Source organism: Pseudopodoces humilis, chromosome 4 (genome assembly GCF_049639895.1).
Source record: "Pseudopodoces humilis isolate 2021_Gansu_Grassland_sample_001 chromosome 4, ASM4963989v1, whole genome shotgun sequence".
NCBI classification, from domain to species: Eukaryota; Metazoa; Chordata; class Aves; order Passeriformes; family Paridae; genus Pseudopodoces; species Pseudopodoces humilis.
Genome location: NC_142203.1, coordinates 61342442 through 61364224, shown reverse-complemented (window position 1 = coordinate 61364224; position 21783 = coordinate 61342442). Strand labels below are relative to the sequence as shown.

General features: G+C 38.4%; 2 protein-coding genes across 2 annotated transcripts in view; both read left to right on the top strand.

Annotated features, from left to right (window-relative positions):
* Nucleotides 1–21783, top strand: part of ITGA1 (integrin subunit alpha 1) — a 74211-nt gene that overhangs the window by 952 nt on the left and 51476 nt on the right. The gene's annotated exons all lie outside the window — the stretch shown is intronic.
* On the top strand, nucleotides 5240–11073 carry PELO (pelota mRNA surveillance and ribosome rescue factor). Its single transcript, XM_005531144.2, has 2 exons — nucleotides 5240–6196; nucleotides 7330–11073. Exons 1-2 carry the CDS (start codon nucleotides 5471–5473, stop codon nucleotides 7759–7761), a joined length of 1158 nt encoding a protein of 385 aa, XP_005531201.1. The 5' UTR covers nucleotides 5240–5470; the 3' UTR covers nucleotides 7762–11073.

Genomic DNA, 21783 nt, shown 5'->3' with positions numbered 1-21783 from the left:
CCTGAAACAGTTCCCCCCTGAAACAGGGGAAGAAATCAATTTCATAAGAATTGTCCAAATGCAAGCAGCAGCAGCAAGTGGGGAAAAGGCAAAACTAGAGTTTCTCCCTCTTCCCTCTGTGCTTATTGTGCAAGACAGAACACAGGATAACGTGAAATTCTGAATATAGTAATTTGGCATGCCATATTTAGCTGTTGTTCTTAACTGTCTTCATTGTTGTTACAGTGACATACTCCAAAACATGCTTTTATTTGTGTTCCTTCAAAGAAGGACAGTTTGTAAACAGCAACAATTTAGTGTGCCAGAACTTCCTTCAGAGTTGCAGAGTTGCCACTGGTAATGCTGATAGACAATTCACCAGTAATGAAAAAAAGGTTTACTTTCAGGCAGGAAAATATTTCAAGAGCAAGTCTCATCTGGATTTACCAGGTGATTACTTTTTTGGTGGTGGTGTCATGAGGGTTTCTTTTTTAAAAGATTGGTGGGAAAGAGAACAGACTTAGAGACAAGAGAAGGCATTTCAGGTACCAGGTAAAGGATTCAAATTGTCACTGATAAATAAGAGAAGTAGTCCTACATAAACAAGTCAAAGTATCATAAAAATATTGATAAGGGATTTTCTTCACAAAGAGAAATATAGTGACTTTAAAAATTAATTAAAAAATAAATTACACGCTGCTCTTCCTTAAAAGCAGCAAATAATCTGGGAGGGCCTAGCAGACTAAAAGAATCCAGATTGAAGGAGGTACATAGAGATGTTATGTATATTTGTAAATTTCTATAGATTTTTGTTCTTTTTTAATTTGGCTTGGTTTGATAAGACCTCTGAGGATCTTGACCACAGAAAGTCTGATGTGCAGACAGAAGTGCACAGAGAATTGAGAAGCCTGGTAAGGGCTGAGAAAAATGATATATGACAAAAGACTGAATTAGTTAGGCTTGTTTATCTAGTAGAAAAAAGAAACTAAGGCAAAATGTTGAGCACTTCAAATATATCTTTTTTTATCCAAGTATTATTGCTGAGGATATTATTCCAGATGTCAGTATTTTCTTTGTTTTGTGAGGTCAGTCATGACTTTCCACATTGCATATGTTGGTTTCCAAAGGTATCGATGAATACTTGGTTCTCCAAATCCAACAAAAGACAAAAGAAAATCAATGTAACTGACTATGCAAAAATCTTAGGGAATATTCAGAAGAATTTTCTTGCTCTTCAGGTAAAGAATTGCTAGGCTACCAAAAAAACCCCACCCCTACATAATCTCTCTCACCAGGACTTTTGATGAAGGTGGATGAACAGATATAAGGGATGGTTTAGTTACTTTGGCTGGCTACTGTGTAAGTGGTTTGACTGGGGATCTGAGACTGGGGATCTGATGAAGTTTTCTCCAGCCTTACATTTCAACAGATGAGGAATGAAGAAGTCAGTCTAAAGGGTTCCATTACCTTTAAAAGCTTCTTCACTTAACAGTGTTACGCAAAGTCTGTTCCCTCCTGGACTTCTCTCCTTGTTGATGATGGTCTTGTACTCATCTTTATAACAGAAAAAAAATAAAGATAAATAGAAAAAGACAGAACCGTATGGAGAAAAGGAAGTGGTCTTTGGTCAGAGCCTGTAGAGGCAGGACAGCCACAGGACAAAGGCAAAGCATGAAAAGAGAGGTTTTCCCAAGTTTCCGTCTGCATCTCTCTTATCTTCCTTTGCTCTTGCAACAATAATGTCCAACATTTCTTAGAAGTCTTCCCCCTATATTAGAGATTCTTTCCTATTAGTTTTACGTATCCAGAATGTAAGCATGTTTGCATGAATTCTAGCTAAAGTGGCTATAATATGGAGGAGATGGGATTTCCTATGAAAATTACCTCTCCTTTTCTAAAATCTGTACATAACCCATCTTCATGAAGTGGTTGACCAAGAACTGAAGATATAGGGAAGTGTGTCTCAAACATTTTCAGAATAATAACCTTAGATAACCAGCATGGCTCCAAAATCTCTTAGAATATATGTTATCATCATTTTCATTTTATCTTGCATTGTACCTAAAAAGGTCCAAAAATGGATGCCAAATTGCTGCAATTATTAATACCTATAAAACTGTATTTTAAAAAGTGATTTATTGAAAGAGCTGTTAGGTCCTGCACATTGTCTCAATCTTTTACCAAGGCAAGAACAGGCTGTGCAATTTTGAACTTTTATCTTAAAAATGTACGAAGAGTTAAAAGTACCCACTTGTTTTGGCTCTACTTTGGTCAAATTCATCTCTCTCCCTGTCATTAGCAAAATTAGAATGAATTTAGAAACTTCTATGGTTCTTAATTTTTTTGAGATGTTTTTCTTCTGCTGCTCATACTTTGACGTACTCAAACAAGTAATAATACCAGATACTTTTTACCAGAGTAGGCAAAGCATCATCTTTAGTAAATATTTTCCTTTCTAAGTTGACAATGGTCCTGCTGATAGTGGATACATCATTGAAGTTTATATTTGCTACTAAATATGGCAAATGGATGTGGATCACTGTTCATAACTCTATAAATCTCTTACAACTTGCTGTTTGAGAAAAAATGCATATCAAAATGTCTCTTTCTACAACCGTCAATTTAATATTTTGAGTGGCAACTTTGTTTCAAAGTTGTTCTTTCTTCTTTGGTTGTGGTTTTGTTTGTTGTGAGTTTTTTTTGTTTTTGGAGTGTGTAGGGTGGGGTGTGTGTATGCTCTGTGTGTGCACACATGCGTGTTATTGCAAGGGTTTTTTAATGCATCAACTCACCTATTTTCCTGAATGGAATGTTAATTTTCTACTGGATGGTACTGGATGCCAACTTGCAACCTTTATCAAAAATATATTGAATCTCCAGGGAGAGATTCAATTACAAGCAGTGAGCTGCTTGTAAAAATTTGACTGGAATGAATTAGCACAGAAAACCTTGTAAATACCCAAGACTAAAAGAATAAAAAGTAAAATACATTTTAGTGTAGAAGTTAAATTTGCACCACAACTATTTTTTCTTGAAAGAATAGCAGGAGGTCAACCCTTGGAACTTTAGAGTTGCAAAGAAAGTAAAGAAGAAAATTTTTCATAAATTCACCATTCAGCATTTATATAGGTAAGTGAAAGGAACTCTTAAAGTAGAGTGCACACTCTCTCCTAAAGAAAAGCTGAATGCAGAAGTTCTCTGTCTCTGTTTTTGCATTAAAGTTTTAAGGCAAAATTATTAGCATGCACAAGCTCTAGTTAAACAATTACTTACACATGTGCCTATGTTATATTCCCTTGGGTGGTCCTACTTGATTCTGTGAAACTATTCATGCTAATAGAGTTAAGCATGTGTACTCACAGGAAGAGAGTCTGAGGTCTGATAAATAAATCCTATTATGTAATATCTGATAAAGTTGTTTTTACACCAGTATCAAACTTAGGGAAAAGGAACGCACTTACTGGGCCAGATATGAGTTCACTGTCCTGTCACAACTGACTAGAGCTAGATTCTTCAGAGAAATTTATAGGTATACCATAATGGGAGATTATTTTTGCTCACAGTAGCCTTGTATCTCATTAAATTCTTGACTCCAAAGCCTTTCCAAGTCAGCAAATTCCATAATTCACAGTGGGTTGTTTTTTTATTAAAAAAAAAAAAATAGCTAATAGAAACCAGAAACTTCCTTGTTTCCTTGTTTGTTTGAAATTACCTTCTCATCTGTTAGAAGATGCCCTCATGTTTTTCTGTTACCAGACTGAGTGCACAGTCTGGTACACACTTAATGTATCTGTTGCAATTGCCATGACACAATTAGCATGGCACCTTAGTCTCAATCAACTTTTATTAAATCATTTCTCATGCAAGCATTTTTTCTATTCATCATTCTTTTCCTTGTTCTAAATTTGCAACATTCATTCTTAAATGGAGTTTTTAGCGTCACATGCTGTTTCAAAATTAAGGTACAGAACTTAGAATCATAGAATTATAGATTTTTAAAGAGTTGGAATGGACATTAAAGATCATATAGTCCCAGCCCACCCTGCCGTGGGTAGGGACAATTCCCACTAGACCAGCTTTCTCAAGGCCTTGTTGAACCTTGTTCAACCCTTGTTGAAGGGTTGGGGCAACCACAACCTCACTGGGCAACCAGGGGTTAGATACTATTCTAGTGTCTAACCACCCTCAAAGAAAAATTTCTTCCTACTATGTAACCTAAATTTCCCCATTCATTTTGTACCCATTATTTATTGTCCTGTCACTACAGTTCTTGATGAAGAATCCCTCTCCAGCTTCCCTCTTCCCTGTCAGATACTGGAAGGTTGCTATTAGGTCTCACATAACCTTCTCCTCAAATATTCCTCCCTTCTTGTATAGTGATACAATTTTTCATTATTTCTGGTTTGTTAAATTTGTCTAGGCTGCAAATTCAGCTACGTAGTGATGGTTCGGGTCCAATTTCTTTGCAATATGATTGAACTGATATGTGTTTTACCAAGGCATCTTATTTCTATGTGTGAACATCCAGCTTTGCTCAAAACGTGCTGATCTGCCTCCCGAGCATCTCAGAACTGGAAGGCAGCCGGTAAAGGTTCAGTACCGGCTGAAATGTAACTTGCAAATTTAACCAAAACCTTTTAAACCGGGATCCAGTTTAAGAGCAGTGTCCAAGTAACAGTTCAGGTTCTGATGTTGCCTGTATCTGGTTTTCGTTCCCATGGGTGACGGCCGCCTCTCTCCGCCTCAGGCAGCGGCAGCAGCTGGGGGTGGCACTGCGGTCCCCTGGCTCCTTGGCACTCGCTGAACCACGGGACTGTACCTCTCGCCTCTTTCGTCATCTGTGCCTGTAACTTTCCACAACTGCCTGGCTTTGGCCGTATGGTTTTGGTTTGGCTTTTTCCTCTCGCATTTTGAAACGCGTGGCACGGTGTTAGGACACTTTAGGAGCTTGGACCGCCACTGTGAAGCGCTGGAGGGGTAGAGGGGAAGGACGAACGTGGGGCGACTCCCTCCAGGCGAGGCAGTTGCCGACTTCCAGAGCTCGCAGCACCCTGCAGCAGCGCGGCTGCTTCCCATCCCCCGCCCTCACACCGCCCCGGCATTTTTCCTTCCGCAGGACGGAGCCTCGGGAGCCGCCGCCAGGTTACCCGCGCGCGGCGCCCCGCGCATGCGCTGTGCCTGCGGTGACCGAGCGGGGCGGGGCCGGGCGCGCCCCGGCGGCGCCTGAGGAGGGAGCCGGGTCTGTGCGCATGCGCTCTGGGGCGGCCGTGGGCTCTGCGCGTGCGCATTGGGGTTGGCGGCGGGAGCGCGGAGGGACGCGGGTTGGGGGCGCTCCGGGAAGGCCACCTGTCCGTCCGTCCGTCCATCCATCCGTCCGGGCGTGTGCGGTCCCGCCGGCTCCAGCCCCCAGCCTTCCCTCCCGGAGCACGCCTGCTGCCTGCTGCCGCCGCGGCACAGGGGAAGCCGGGGAACGACGCGGGGAACCGCCAGGATGAAGCTGGTGAGGAAGGACCTGGAGAAGGATAATGCAGGGCAGGTGACGCTGATCCCCGAGGAGCCTGAGGACATGTGGCACACCTACAACCTGCTGCAGGTGGGTGACAGCCTGCGCGCCTCCACCATCCGCAAAGTTCAGACCGAGTCGTCCACGGGCAGCGTGGGCAGCAACCGCATCCGCACCACCCTCACCCTGTGCGTGGAGACCATCGACTTCGACTCGCAGGCCTGCCAACTGCGCGTCAAGGGCACGAACATCCAAGAGAACGAGTATGTGAAGATGGGCGCCTACCACACCATCGAGCTGGAGCCCAACCGGCAGTTCACCCTGGCGAAGAAGCAGTGGGACAGCGTGGTGCTGGAGCGCATCGAGCAGGCCTGTGACCCGGCCTGGAGCGCCGATGTGGCGGCCGTGGTCATGCAGGAAGGGTTGGCTCACGTCTGTCTGGTCACCCCGAGCATGACGCTTACTCGTGCCAAGGTGGAGGTGAACATCCCCCGCAAGCGGAAAGGGAACTGCAGTCAGCACGACCGGGCGCTGGAGAGGTTTTACGAGCAGGTGGTGCAAGCCATCCAGAGGCATATCAACTTTGAGGTGGTGAAGTGTGTACTGGTGGCTAGCCCAGGCTTCGTGCGGGAGCAGTTTTGTGACTACATGTTCCAGCAGGCAGTCAAGACTGACAACAAACTTCTGCTGGAGAACAGGTCCAAATTCCTACAGGTAAGGATCTAAGCAGTCTTCAGAGTGGGTAAAAAGAGGCTTGGGAGTTGTGTGTGATAGTAAGAGGTAGTTACATGGGAAATAAGTCATTAAAGGAAATAAATTTCTGACTGAGCATCATGAGGAAATTATTCTCATGCCTCCTGAACTGTAAATAAGTTACGCCTGGTACGGGGATGGTTCCCACTAGGGATACGTTAATGTGAAGTAGAGAAAGTGTTAGATATTTCAAACTCCCTTATTTACTCTTCAATTAAGTGTGAAGTGCAAGGTGGAAAATACTTTGCACTGTTACTCTCACATTGTATAGCATATGTGTTTAATAACAACTTTCTAAAGAATTTTTTTAAAGTACCTGGATGTGGTATAGGTTAGTTAATTTTGTATTACAAAAATTAACCACAATTTTTTGTTAGTTTTGTACTACATAGTTAAAGGCTATACTTTTTTTCTTGTTTCTTACTCATCTCATTGGTTGAGTGGGTGGGAGTTTAGCCTTATACTGAAATAGGCATATTCAGAGCCTAAAATAGGTTTCCATAAGGGTAGTTGTATAATTTTTAGGTTGAAGAAGGCCTAGGGTGATCTGGGGGCAGGACTAGTGAAGTGAGTTTGAGTGCTTAATGGTCCAACTACTTAGGAGACCCAGTGCACCAAGAACCCTCCCTCTCCATGTGTAGTAAAGTGGTAACAGAAGTTTTAGTGTACTTCACAACTTTGCAACTATAATAATTGCACAGCGTTGATGCTTTAACTTTATATGCCTTCAGTGTTGAGGGGCCTTCCTTTTCTTCAATGCTTTAAAAAAGAGAGCTTACACTTAGATCTTAGTTTCTTGGTAGTTTCAAGTAGCCTTACCTTAGGAACAGTTGAGCTCATATATTTATCCCAGCCTTTGAATAAGAGAGGCAGTTTTCTTGTGTTGCTTGAAAGGCAGTTTAAGGGATTTGGTTTAGGTTTTGGGTTTCAGGAGAGATTAAGAATAGAATCATGTGTGTTTCAAGGAGATAAGTTCCCCAGATAATATTCAAGATTAATATGGCGTATCATAGAGGGTGTTTGTGGTTGGTTAATCAAGAAAATGGTCCTTTTTCTTCAAAAACACCAAACCTTTGACTTTGTTTTCACTCTAGGTCCACTCTTCCTCAGGACATAAATACGCACTGAAGGAAGCACTCTGCGACCCAGCTGTAACTAGCCGTCTTTCTGATACTAAGGCAGCTGGTGAGGTCAAAGCCTTAGATGACTTCTATAAAATGCTGCAGCACGAGCCTGACCGGGCTTTTTATGGCCTGAAACATGTGGAGAAGGCCAATGAAGCCATGGCCATTGATACCCTACTGATCAGTGATGAGCTTTTTCGGCACCAGGACGTGGCTACACGTGCCCGATATGTGAAGTTGGTAGATAGCGTACGGGAGAACATGGGCACAGTACGCATTTTCTCCAGCCTCCATGTGTCTGGAGAGCAGCTGGGCCAGCTGACAGGGGTGGCAGCTATCCTGCGTTTTCCTGTTGCTGAGCTCTCTGACCAGGAAGATGAATCTAGCTCTGAAGAGGACTGATAACAGTGACTTCATTCTACAGTTTCTTTTCTATGTCATGTTGAAATGATTTTAAAGGTCCTTCCAATCTGAATATTTGTGTGCAGATGTACCATGACATATAATCAAAAAGTTATACATACATATATATAGTTTTACTTGGCACATTACTTGTTATCTGATCTATGGTAATAATTATTGGTAGCTGTGTTCAGCTGACTGTTTTTGCAGTTCTGGACCACCAACAGTTCAAGAAACTAATTTGGCTCCCCAGTGCTGCTTAGTCTGCATGTTAAGGCAGACTGATAACTTAGTGAAATGTGTAGGAAAAAATAATTACAGGGAAAAATTCACATTAGACTATTTCTGGTCAAATGCTTGAAAAGAGTATTACAAAACAAATGTAAACTTCTTGGAAGACCCGTCAAAACTGTGCTTGATATTCATAGGAACTCCCTGGTTTTTGTAAGGTGTGTCAAAGGAATGGGGTCAATACCATCCCTTAGGGCTTTGTGTGGTGGTGTAAGTCTAACGGCTCAAATATTTCTATGAAACACTTGAAGCAGTCTTTCAGCATCCAGACTCTTTAAGTTAACCATTTCTTTGCTAATACAATAGTAGATGCAGAAGAAATGTTGAATCTCAGTGCACCCATTTAGTTATCTTTTTAAATGGTGTTATAGCTTGGGAGATTGTCCTGAAGACTAACAAGATGTCATTGACTGTATTCTACTAAATGGACATTATTTAGCACCCACTTCTGAGAAGGCATAGGAGAAAACTTAGAAAATCAGGACTCTAGTGTCCACAAGGAATCTTTTGATAGCAAATAGTTTACGTAACTTCATAATCTGGTATTCTATTTGCATATCTTTTTAAAAACATACATAAACTGTAATATAGAAGTAATGATAAAATTATGAATCAAACTTCAGCTTAAGATAGTGGGGACTGTAAAAGTGAAAATCAACTTTTCAATTATTTGATCAGCTCAAAGTACTGAGAGACAGGTGTTTTGTTTCTTTACTGGGCAATAAATCATATGTTGAAGAAGCAAAAATTGCTTTCAGATTCAGACATAACCCATGGTTGTAGTGTTTCAAACCAAGGTTTGATGGTGTGGCTTGTGTGTGTAAATAGGCATTCCTTTTTAAAATGTGATTAGAGGCAAGAACAGGAACCACAGAACTGTAATATGGACAGCGTCGTAAGAGAGGAGCATTAAAAAATAAAATCACCAGAACTCCTAGTCTGGGTAGAATACTTTCAGGAAAATAATTTTTCAGGGTTGTCCCCTATGTTAATAGGTGCCAATCCTCTGAATTTAATACTATTTATTGGTAGCTGGAACAGCAGTCTAAACTTATTGATAGAGAGGTACTTTTGACTTTAAGCCGTCTCCCCTTTTCTACATCATCCACACAGTCTAGGAAACTCTTGAACAGAACTTATATTGGCGCTGTAATACTTCAATTCTTCTTTTGCTGAAGACAGGCAAGCCCATTGAGACACTTGTTTACAGTCAGCTTGGACACATAAATTATTTGCGCTTTACATTTTTGTCTTGAATGGTGTTGGGTGCTGCATGTCATAGACTGCTCTAGGCTTTCTTTAGCAGTTAAGACTGCCTAAATTAATTTATTATTTTTTAATTTGCATTATTTTATTTTACACTTTTTTAGCTAGAAAGCACCTTGATTCCTGTTATATCTAGTTTAATGTAAAAAATGTAGGAAGCAGAAGAAATTGACCAGTAAATATTAATTATATGCAGCAAATTAGGACCTTAAACTCATATCTAAACAAGTCATTAATTTCTCCAAGCTTTTATAACATAGGATGGTATAGTAATATATTCCCGTTCTCTAAATAATGCCAGTTTGTTGCAGCTGTACACAAATGACATATTCTAATTTGTAGTACACCAGATATTCTTAGTTTATGTCTCAACAAACTCTTTGAGAGACAAACTGGTTTTTGGTTGTGGTATGGATTGCTATTTTATCAGACCAGATGGTTCCAGTTATTCTATTGTAAACCAGAAGTTAGACAGAGTTTTTGCTGTGTCCTACATGATTACAATGATTACAATGGCAAGTTTGTATTTTGTGCCTGTAGGTACCATCAAGGAAAAAAACTGGGCATTTTGTTGCATTTTTGCTTTTTGTTTCATCTGCTAAGAAAATGTGACAATAGTGATTCTTTCAATTATTTACACTTAGAATTAAAATTCTGCATTGACTTTATATTTTTTGTATTTTTTTTTTTTTTTTTAAGTTATTACTATCATGTTGATATGTCTCTGGAAGAAATACACATGAAGTTGCCCAGAGTAGGAGGGGGGTTTTGTGTGTTTGTTTTGGGGTTTTGGAGGGAATTTTTTTGTTTTGTTTTTGAGGTGTTTTTCAGTGGGGTTTTTCTTTTTGGTAAGCATTTTTGTTGTAAAATAAATACACAACACTATGTATACAAATGCATCCTGTTTCAGGAAACAGCTTAAGGGCTTGGTATTGAAAGTGGGCTGTGTTCAGTATTTGCAGATGCTTGCAGACCTGGCCAAGTTCCAGGGTAGCTAATATCTTCCACTTTTCAAGGAATTTTGATTAGTTGAAAAGTCCATATTGACAAAGTTGCTTGCTCAATGCAGACCTCAGTTTTTGTGTATAGATAACACTTGCACAGAAGAGGCATGCTACCAGCAGATCAAAGGAGTGAGTGCTAGAGCCATGGGAAAATACTTTTTGTGTGTATTGCTTGGAACTAAACATACATGAACTAAAAAAATGTATTTTGAAGTGTCTCCATTTGGTTTAGGATTATATTCTGACATAATTCTGTGAATTAATAGTGTGGTTTAGCATCTAATTTTAGACTGTTCAAAAGGAGTGAAAGACACATTGTAGGACTTCCTAAAGCTTGTTACATTTGGTAGGAAGAAAGCTTTAAAAAGTGTGAAATTTGATTGATCATGAACCCTGCTGTGCTATACAGTGATTGAAATAAATTTATTCATTTATTTGTTTGCCTCTCTTGCAAATTTGTATTTTGGAACAGGCCCCAGTTTGTTAATTTTGTCACCTTTGGCATTTAAATCCACTTATCATACACATTTTTGTGGTTGTTAATCAGCTAAAGCTTGGTGCAAAATGCAAGATCGTGACCAGCTAGAGACCAAAATAATCCTGCTAATTACAAGGCAAAATAAAAGATAAATCCTTCAGTGAAATTGCAAAGCATTTAACAGTGTGTGATTAGGGAATTCCTCATCTCTCTTGTCCTGTCTTTACCCTTGTATCAGTAAAATGCTAGTAATAAATGATCTTTGGACCACCAGTGCAACAAGAGCTCATAGTTCTTCAGTTTAATTTGTGATTGGGACTGGACATGATGTTTTTAAAGCTGTGTAACTGTCTAAATTTTCATTTGCTACTTTTTCCTCATAGATTAAATAGCCCTGAATTTTAAGACTACCTTACCCTTTGAAAGTTTCTTACGACTTCTGAGCTGCTGACTTTGGTTTACCTTGTTCAATGAACGTATATGATAGCTCACTTATCATTGGACTGATGTATCACTTGAGTCTCAAATTTCTTTCTGGCAGCTGGATTATACATCTAGAAAAATGTACTCATATGCATGTGTCTTTTAGATCACCCAGTCCATTCACTTTCTTCTGAGATTTTCATAGCACTCTTTTTAAAGAAAATAAGCCTGTTTCATAAAGGAATAGACACTGAGTCTTGCACGGAAAATCCCCATATTGTCAGAATGCATTATTTGAAGCCTTATTTCAACAGTGTGTAGTCTATTGATTCTACAGAAGACCTAAGAAAGCAATTTTTAAAATGTGAAGCAGTAATTAGAAGGTCTTCAATTAGGAATCCTTGTTTATAATCTAAAATTGGAATCTCTACAGGAGACATAAAAAAATGAAGGAATGACTTCAGAAAAGTACTTATTTATGTACTTTTTAGATAGGCAGAACTTCAGACTTGATTTTTTTTTCTTGCACCGGTTGCCATAATCTGAAGATTTCTCAATTCTGATTTGATTTAGCAGATGATGGGGAGGGAGCAATGACAGGGCATTGCAGTAGAAAATTTTCCTGTATCTTTCTCCTGTAATGGCCGCAACTTGTTTTTAGGGACTGTTTCTTTCAGATTTTGTGTGGGAAAGAAGTATTTTGAAGTTCCAAAAAATTTAGGGTTAAGAAAATGCCTAACCATTTGGGTCTTGTGATAATTATGATCCTTAATTCAGGCTCCAGCAGGGGTTGAGCCTGGGCTTTTTCAGCAGTGGAAAGAGCAGGCTGTGAAGCTTCTTGTGTGACAGTTGCCCAAAGACTTGCTGAATAAGTGTAATGTTTAGTCTTGCCACATATTTTAGGCTTGACTCAAATAGGGCATTGACTTGGATTTGAGGGTAATCAAATGCTTGTGTGATACAGAATCTAAAGGAAAGGCATGTCTTTAGTCTAACAACCAAACTGCATATCTCCTGTCAGCTTGTAAACTTGACTATTTTAGAGATGCTCTGCAGCTTTTCTGTGAAAAAGAAATTTACTCCTAAGGTGTCTTAGCCTAAAATAAAGTGTGAGGAAAAGGTTTCTGAAATCATAGTTGTTTTCTCTGTTGTCTGAAAATAATTCTTCCTTTTGTCCCACTTGAGGGCTGTATAAGAAACAGAAAGGGGAGTGGTATCAGAGCAGCCCTTCCTTCCAAGTCAGTGTCTTCTGGGAAATGCAACATGAAGCAGCAGCTTTCAAGCCCTGCCAGGTCTTGTCATTTTTTTGCTATATCAGTCTTAATTTATTGCCCTCTTTTTGGGAAATGCTACATTCACAGCTAATGTAATTGCTGTCATGCTGCTCAAATAATTACTTGAAGTCAAATTAGAGCTGATCATGAATCCTCTGGCAAAGTAGCTGTTCCATTAGAGAATGTTAATTAGTTGAAACCAGTCCTCCTTTTTAGGAATGTACATACCAGACATGATGGGAAGTGTTTTCTCTGGTCCAAAATGGAATTTCTAGTCAAAGCCAAGCCTGGAATAGAAAAGAAAGAGTGTAGGGGTTTAAGAAGTCAAATGGAACAGAAGATACAAAGCTTAAGACTTTTTTCTTTCATAGTAAACACTAGGCTAAAGGTGCTACCTTTTCTGTCATTGTCATTGGTAAATACAACTTCCACACTGAGCAAGTATTTTTATGTCTTCTCTAAATCACAACTGGCTTAGGCATGATATCTCATGGGATGAGGGAGGCAATTTTCCGATTTCTGGTCTGTACATGAAAGGAAAATAATTGAAAGCTAGGACTGTACCTACCAAACACACTTCATCTTTTTTTTCGGAAAAAAGTTCTGAATTTCCATGTTTCAAAAACATTTTGGACCTGGCAGCTACCAGCAAATCTTCTTTTGAAGATGGGCCGATTCTTTCCCATGCAGTACTTTTTGTTTGATTGGAACAAGTACTTTTAGCACACCTTTTACTGAAAGGGTTTGTATGCAAAGACGTGTGTGTGTGTGTGTTTTTAGTAAGAGAAAAAGCTAACTGGATTCTTGGCTTGTAGTTGCTTTGGTAGCTACAGGATTGGCTCAGGATGCAGGGTTGATAATTATCAGCATGACTCAAAGATTTGTTTACTGTAGGAGGAACTTGGTAGCAAGTGATAAATTCAGGAAGTCTGACAGTTGTTAAATGCTCATGGATATTTCTGAAGCTCTGAAAGCTACCGCCAGCTTTGCTGAAGAACATTGCCTTTTCTTTGACCGGCAGTGTTCAAGTGTTTTAGATAAATAGTTTCATTTAGGTGTGAGAGAAGTTAATTGCATTTTTTATCTTTCCCAAACAGGTACCACTTCCATTTGATTAAGTGAACTGGTGTATGTCATATAATTTATTCCTGTCCTGAGTGGAAATTGCTGTTCTGAGATAGGTTGTCTAAGAGAAGCTGAAATGGATTTGTACAAACAGTGCTGGGTGAACACTGACAGTCTGGCAGGAAAGTCAAGTCTCCTGGGGCACTGGCTGCCTTTGCTGCAGGGCTGTATGTAGGAGCTACTAGGACAGCCAGGGTGAGAGGCAGAAAAAGAGCAGCTGTCTCCTGAGGGAGCTTTTCCAAGTTCCAGAGCTGTGAGGAAAGATGAAAAGCTATGGTTTAATGGAAAACATGAGATGCTGTTTTGGATATGTGGCTTCTTCTCCAACGGGAGACGCAGTGAATGTTTGAAATATCTGTACTCAGTTCTAGCAACTCATGCTTGGTTGAGGGTAAGATGCCAGCTGATGTGATTAAGCTCTGTGTGTGTGTGTCTGGGGGAGAGGAGCTTTGAGCCTGAGACAGAGTCTAGAGATATGGAGACCTTGCTAATCCTCTCACTATGGAGTAATTCCTGGCCACCCTGCTATTGCTGTATTTGAGCCTTGTGAAAGACTGTCTTTGTTTTCCTTTCATACCTGTCTGAAAATCACCTTCTTTTTCAGAAATACTTCTTTGTGAAACAAACACTTCACTGTGTGGTGTTGGCAGTCTGTGTGATAAGCAAAGGAAAAATTTCTAGTCAGGCATTAAAAAAACCTCAAACCAACAGAAGCTGATTGAAATAAACCTTGCAGGTTTTTTTTTTTTTTGTTTTGTTTTTTTTGAAAGGGCATCTGGTTAGAAGATAAAGAGAGACAGATTAAATCAAAGTTTAGCAAGGTTAAAAGGTTTGTTGGTCATTTTTAGCGGTTTTTAACGGTTTTTCATGTCATTTCAACTGAGATAGACTAGTAAGTCAAATCAGTCAAATGACAGGTTTTTAGGCCTTTTCTCTGGAAAGACCAAGAAATCAGTTGTTAAAACTCTATTAGTACACAGTCACAGGCATTGTGATCTTGGTAAATTATGACTGCCTAAACTGTTTTATGCTATCTGCATTTGTTTTATCCAAGTGTAGATTTGCATGGTTCTGTGTATTAGTCTTATGAGACAAAGTGGTTTTTAATGAACAAGGATAAGTGTTCAGAAAAAAACAAAGTTGACAATTAATTTTGACAACTGGGAGTCCAACCTTTCCTAATTTTGAAGAGTTGTCTTTCTTGTCTAAATAGGTAATACAAATTCATAACTGACGTGGTTTTTTTTTTGGAAAGAGAAAATCATCACTGAAAAAAATGCTCAGGGCTGTAGACAGTAGTAATTAGAATTTGAGCTTTTTTGGTTATTTCTAGAACATTTTTGAAACTACTTTGTTCCCTACTTTAAGCACTTTTATTTTGACATAAGGACTGGCAAGAAATAAATGTATGTTAGAGAGCAGAAAGTTCCTACTACTGAAAAAATGAGAAATTGGAACAGCCTTCCAGTCAGAAAAAAATGAGAGTGAAAGGTCACTTTTATATGGAATTTGTTTACCCTGAGAAATGTGATGTAGTTGCCAGCAACGGATAGGAATCAATTCAGCATTTCTGTACCCATGCTTGGAACAGAAGCAGAGCACTTGCTGTTTTTATTTCATCAGAGCATTGTGTTGCCCTCTTCAATATCTGTTTAATTCTTAGTACATTTGTTCACACAACATCTCGACAGTGGGACCAGATTGCACCACAACTCTGACCCACAGTCAGACAGTGGTTATCTCTGACCTAATGATGAAAAAAATGCTTATATTAGGTACCTGATAAGGGTTCAATGGGCACTTTCCATCTCTGCCAGTTAGATGTCCTCCAGGAGCTGTAAAGGTTATTAAAAAATAATTTTTGAATGTTTTATTTGTAAACAGGTGTTAGACTGAAGTAATTGATCATTAAATGTGTTTCCTTTAGAAAGCATGTTTTCTCCAGCAGTTCTGAAGTGAGCAGCTATGAATTGGTCCTCTGTATCTGTCAGCACAGCTTGGAAAAGTCTGCTTCCTACAAAGGCAACTGGGGTATCCGATAAAAAGGCAGCAGTGGTATCCAAAGAGGTGTAGACCAAAGAATAGAAAGAGCTCAGCATCAGCACTGCTGTGCTGCCTCATAGCTGGGAAGGAAGGAAAAGCTGGAAGTCATCTGCCAGTCTCTGTTGCCGAAACTATAGTTGAGGTGCTTCTTGCGTAAGACTGATGTTAAATCTGTGGTAAGGTAGCGCATACATGCAACAGGAGTGTTGTGGGATATAAGTTGGTGGCATAAGGTTAATTTTAACTTTTTGGGAGGTCCTTTTTTAAGACTAGCAGGTCCTGTTCACTATAGAAGACTGAGTCACTCTTAAATGACCCCAAAACTGACCTTAGTTTTTCAAACTTTAATTCAGCTTGGACAATTTCTTCCCTATTAAGCTTCCATGGTAGTTCTGTGAGGGTGATGCAGATGTTTGAAAGAAGGAGTAACAGGTTCTTTATGGTACTCCAGGTATCACAAGGATACTTTCTGAATAGGCCTGGTCCAGATAGATATCTTTAAAATCATGGGTGTACTTCATTGCTGTGGGTGGGAAATGAAAGTTATTAGTGCCAGTAATTCATGTAGAAAACTCTATCTTAAACTGCATCTAAAAAACAGGATGTTTTTCTACCTCTAGAATCCAGCTCTAGTTTTTCTGGGGGGAAACGAACCTTCCTTTTATAATTTCTTCATGGCTGGTTCCAAATTTCCCTGAATTGTTTATTGACCAATAAAAAATAACATTTGCAGTAAAAAGACCCAAGATTAATTTTGCAGCGCTTTCAATTAATTTACCAGAAAAATCCCTACAGCAATGATACAACAAAAGAGATGTTCATGCTCTTACTGGTATTTGAATGCCAGAGTCTTTAAAAATTTGTAGATATTATTGGTGATGCATATTATGCTAAAGTTTTCAGTACGTTGTGAATCATTTTTTATAATTCATGATGAAGTTGCTTTTGGAGAATTTATTAGCATTTAATTTTAAAAAGTATCCTGACCATAAAAATATGCCACATAAAAGAAAAATATTAAAAACCTGTAAAATTTTACCGCAATTTTAAAAATTGCTGTATTTTCCAGCTGCATTGTGAAATGATAATGAAATAGTCACCAATATTGACCCTATTCAATTCCAAACATGTTCCTCATAATCGTTTTGGGGAATAAGTTTCTTGGTAGGGATGCATCTTCTGTTCTTATTTCGTAAGTGGTACTGATGGAAAGTTAGCAGTTAGATTTTGTCCTTTTTTCTCATGGTCACAGATAAACACTGTATTACAATTCCTGGCTTACTCGTATAGGAATCCATTTACAGAAAGTGTAGTTTTATCTATTGCCTGTAAATTATGCTCACCTCACAGGTAGACTGGAGATGAGCTACTATCATGTGACACATCAAGGTTGTGAAAGTCCTTGTGATTATCTTAGACCATAATATGTGCTAAACTGCAAAATACCTTTTGTAACAGTCTTATGAATTGACTAGTGCAATACCAGGTACTCTCTTGGTCTTCTTTGACCAAATGAGTTAACTTTTCTTTCCTTAGGATGCAATGTCTTTCATGATATATGTATGGGTTTTGCAGTCTTTACTAGATTAGGCAGCTATTTTTATGGTTAATGGAAAATTGGTTTAATGATCACTGTGGTAATTTCCAGTTCCATGTTCTTATCTACTTGTTTTTCTCAGTTATAAGTGTCAACTTTGTTATCACAGAGCCATGTTCTTTCAATTGTCCAGTACAATAAAAGATTTTTCATCAGAGTTAATTTGTAGGTAGAGACGACTAAGGAAACAAACTGAATATTATCTTCTCTTTTAGCAGTGAAAAGTGATAGATTTTGAACCAGGAGAGCTCTGTATGTCTTAGTAGAAAGTCACTACTGTGCTGGCACATGCTTGGAACACGCTCAGGATTTTGCTATGAGCAGGGCAGACCTGATGTGTGCAAACAGGCAGTGCCTGCTCCCTCACGTTCTTGCAGGACAGGCTGGCTTTCCCTCCAGGCATTTCAGTTCTGTGCAATTGGCAATGAAGAGGCATTTCCATCTGACCTTGTGTGAGAGCATCTGGGGACCATTCATGGGGAAATTCCAGCATTTCAACAAATACGTGACTTATTTTCCATTATTGCCTGTAGCAATCTCTTATCAGCTGTATTCTCACTGTAGCAACTTTTTTGGTTACCAATAGAAGAAAAAGTTTTAAAAAAAATAAATCTTGAACGATATTATTGACAGTACATTTGATGCATCAAAAAGAATTAATATAGGCAATAGGAAAAATGAATTATTTGGATGATGCTTTATATTTTCAGTCCAAACTCCATATCAAGCATTTTTAAACTTCAAAATTTGCTTTTGGCAGCAGTGGGTTTTATCCCTTACTCTCCACTTCTTCTCTCAGAAAGCTGCACATACCATTTTTTTTTTTTTTAATTTTTTCAACTTTACTAGGGTACTTGATGTTTGTAAAGGTGTTTTCTGTGTTAAACTGCTGTAGTATTTCTATGTGTCTTTTAAATGGAGTTCAGTTTAGTGAATATTATTTTGATTTATGTTTTTTCTGGAACCTGCTAGCTTTATATAACAAGTTTTCTGAAGAGTAAACTAAGTCTTAGTGCTGAGAAACACTGAAGTTTTAGAGTTTTCAGGTCTCTGCTGTATTATGGGAATACATACAGAGAAACAGAACTCTGCTTTATGTAGCCATGACATAAGAAGCTGCAGAAACATAGTGGTTTCCACTTATTGTACTAGAACGTGGTTCAGCTAAAAATTAATTTTCTGTTGTGTTTCAATAAAAATTATCATAGCTGCTTTATTATGGGAAATAATAGGTAAGTTGTCTCTATACATCTTGACTATGCAAGTTGATTTTTTCTTTTAATATGCATGTTTCATTTTAATATACATGTCTAAGATTTAATATACATGTCTGAGATTTAATTCTGAAGTGTGTCTCTGCCCCACTTGTCTGTCATTTTTGTTTGGTCAAAACAAAATTTTAATTTTCTTCCTGCTTTTGGGATTTTTTCCGCCAAATCACTGCATGGCAAAATTGTTTAAGACCAAAGGAAAACTAGATATTTATAAGCTTCCATCTTTTCCCTTCCATTGCACTCCAAAAGAAACTGGATCACAGCTGAATTGATATTGATGCATTTTATAGAAATAATCTCTTTTTGTTGTACTATGTAAAAACTGGCTTAGATTTGATGCTCTAACTAGCTGGATGTGCGTGGGTCACACTTCCTTTTGGAGGATTTCTGTTTCTGAAGCCTTGAGTGATTTGGTTGAGAGAATCCAATTATTATGCTCAGCCGAAGGTGATGAAAGACAGAAGTTATAGTCATTGTGAAGTAAAAAAGTGGAAAAAGTTGTACTAGCTTAAGACTTTCAGAAAAATTTCCCAACAATCTCTAAAAACAACTGGGGAAGGAAAAGAAAGGGGAAAAGAACCAAATCAGGAAGGCAAAAAAATAATTTTCCTTCATCCATGTAACAAATTGAGTGAGGTATTTCACTCATAGAAGGAAACACCTATATATGTTATTGATATAAAACAGTGCGTTGACAAAATTCAGTGGTAAATGTGATGGTGGTTTAACAAGATCTGATGACACTTGACCATTCCCAGTGTAGAGGGCAGAGACAGATAAAGCTGTCAGGAAGACCCTTCTGTTGTATCATCAGGTTCAGAAAGGACTCTCTTGCTTTCTAACCTCCTCTCAGAGAGGAATTAGTTTAGGTGCAGCTCCTGGTTCTAGACTTGTCAATGCTTATGTCCAAAGGATTGTACGTGCACAGTCTTCTGTATCACTTAGCTAAGATGTCAGAGTTTATTTAGCATGCTTTTGATCGCTTACTGAGAATGTACTGCTGCAAGGAGTCTTTCAATTCCTCAAGGAATAATCTTGAGCAATCCCTTCTCAGAGAGAGAAAGGAGTACACTTGCAGTCCTGGCAGGGAGATAGTAGCATGAGTTTTCACTTAGGCATTATTTTTTGCACCAGTTCTCAGATTATCAGATTTCCCACAAAGTTTGAAAGGAATTTCTGTCCTGGGGCATTTTATACATAGTTGGTTTCCATTTTGATGGAGTTGACTGGTGAATCATACCCATCAGATAGAGTGGCTGGTTTGGGGGTCTTTTTTGGTGCAGTGGTTCATACTCTCTTAAAGTCTACTTAGATTTTTTTATATGTAAATAACAGTGCTGTGGAAATATATCTACCTTCAGAAATGCATTAATTTGCCTAAAGTGTTTAGCATTTTTTCCTCAGTTTCAACAGTTATTTTTTCAAAGATACCTTGCAAGTTGCTAAGGGAAAAAAAAAACGAGTACAAAGCATGGATTTAAAAAGAAACTTAAAAATATGTAGACAATGTCATCTGCAATTCACATTTGAACGCTGACAAGTAGTGATTTCCTCAAATCAAAGGATGCACCAGTGTCATGAGTATTCAGGACTCTCTTTTTCCTTACTCCCTATATTAGCATACTAAAATTGTGAAAGATGTAGGCCTTAGATGTTGCATAATGACTAAAGTCACCATTCTCCATCTTCTCAAAATAAACCTCTGTTGAATCACAAATGACTCTTACTTTTGAACATGTATTACATTTACCATCTCTGTCTTGAAATTTCTGACATAATTCTACAGCCATGCATGGGTTTTTTTCATGATCTTCAAATCTGAATTAAACTCCCTATTATAAACTCTGTATCGTAAAATGCATCTTTGATTCAAAGATACGTTTACAATAACCAATTACTAAACATAATAAAGTGGTGCTATGTAAGGATGGTCATACCATTTTTTTAACCAGACAGTGATGGGGTAACCTTCTCAATTGTTTGTGCTTCCTATTGCACAAGCCATCGATGTCTTTGGATTGAATCATAGAAAGAGGAACATTCAAAGGGACATATGAAAAGAATAGAAAAGGTATGGCAACTATTTGTTTAAAAATGAAAAAAGAAAAAAATTTAGGTTTGCTTTCTCCCATTAAGAGTCACAGAATTTAATTTTGTAGGAAACATGAATTCTAAAAATATTAATTAATTATTTCACATAATAAGAAAATAACACTCAATTACTATCATAATTGTTTAAAAAAACAGTAAAGTTCATATTGGATCTGCTTAGGTGGGGTTTTTTTAGGCTAAGAGCAACAAAATTGACCTGTAATACACAAGCTATGCTTGTGTGGAAAAACAGCCTAACAGTGTGAAGTCAAACAGAAAATCACTGTGGAAGAAGTGGCTTTGGGGCTTTGGGTATCTTGTGTTTCCTGCAGCACAAGGTGTACTTGACCTATCATGCTAGTTTCAAGAAGGCTACACAATGGAAAGCTTACAGAACATCAGCCAGCAAAGCTGGGATTCATCATAACTGAACAAATGGTTGAGGAAAACCAAATTGAATGTCTTATTTGAGTCTTACTGATGGGTTTTATTTCAAAAAACAACTTACATGTTCATTTTAGCTGTGGTTTCTGCCTGAAATATGGGGCTTGTGCATAAAGCTGTGTGGTAGGAAATGAAAGTTCCAGTGGAGTATTCATGAGGAATGGTCTTTGGTAGCAAAGGAGGATGGATGTCAAGAGAATAGAAAGATTATAGGGAGTTGTGTGGAGTTAAGTGTTGATGGAAGAACTATGTGCAAAAAGATGGACTGGAAGTTGTTGGAGACAAGATAAAACATTTGGTAGGAGTTGTTTCACTTTCATCAAATTGCTAAATTTGTTAAGACTTTGTACATCTGCACAAGTAAAGAAGCAAACCTTATAAAGTTCTTTGTATGTGACTTATGCATATTTCTAAGGCTTTTTTCTTTTCTTTCTTTTGAAACTGCAAAGTGTAAGGATTGTCACGATGAGAGGACTACTTTCCAAATTTTGAACAAAATAGTTTTATTTCGATCACTGCTAATTGAGTGGGGGACATATCCTTGGTCTCTGCCATCTTATTTCCGAAAGTTCTGCTGTTTGCATTGTGTTACTCTTGGTACCACATAACAATGCATTGATTCAGTATATTTTCAGGCTTGATACTGCATTATAAAACTATTTTCCAGCATAAAATACTTAGTACAAAACCAGCAAAGAGAGCTTTATTTAAT

Coding starts and splice junctions, on each gene's coding strand:
- PELO (XM_005531144.2), top strand. CDS start 5,471: ATGAAGCTGGTGAGGAAGGACCTGGAGAAGGATAATGCAGGGCAGGTG. Junction 6,197..7,329: donor ACAGGTCCAAATTCCTACAG/GTAAGGATCTAA, acceptor TTTTCACTCTAG/GTCCACTCTTCCTCAGGACA.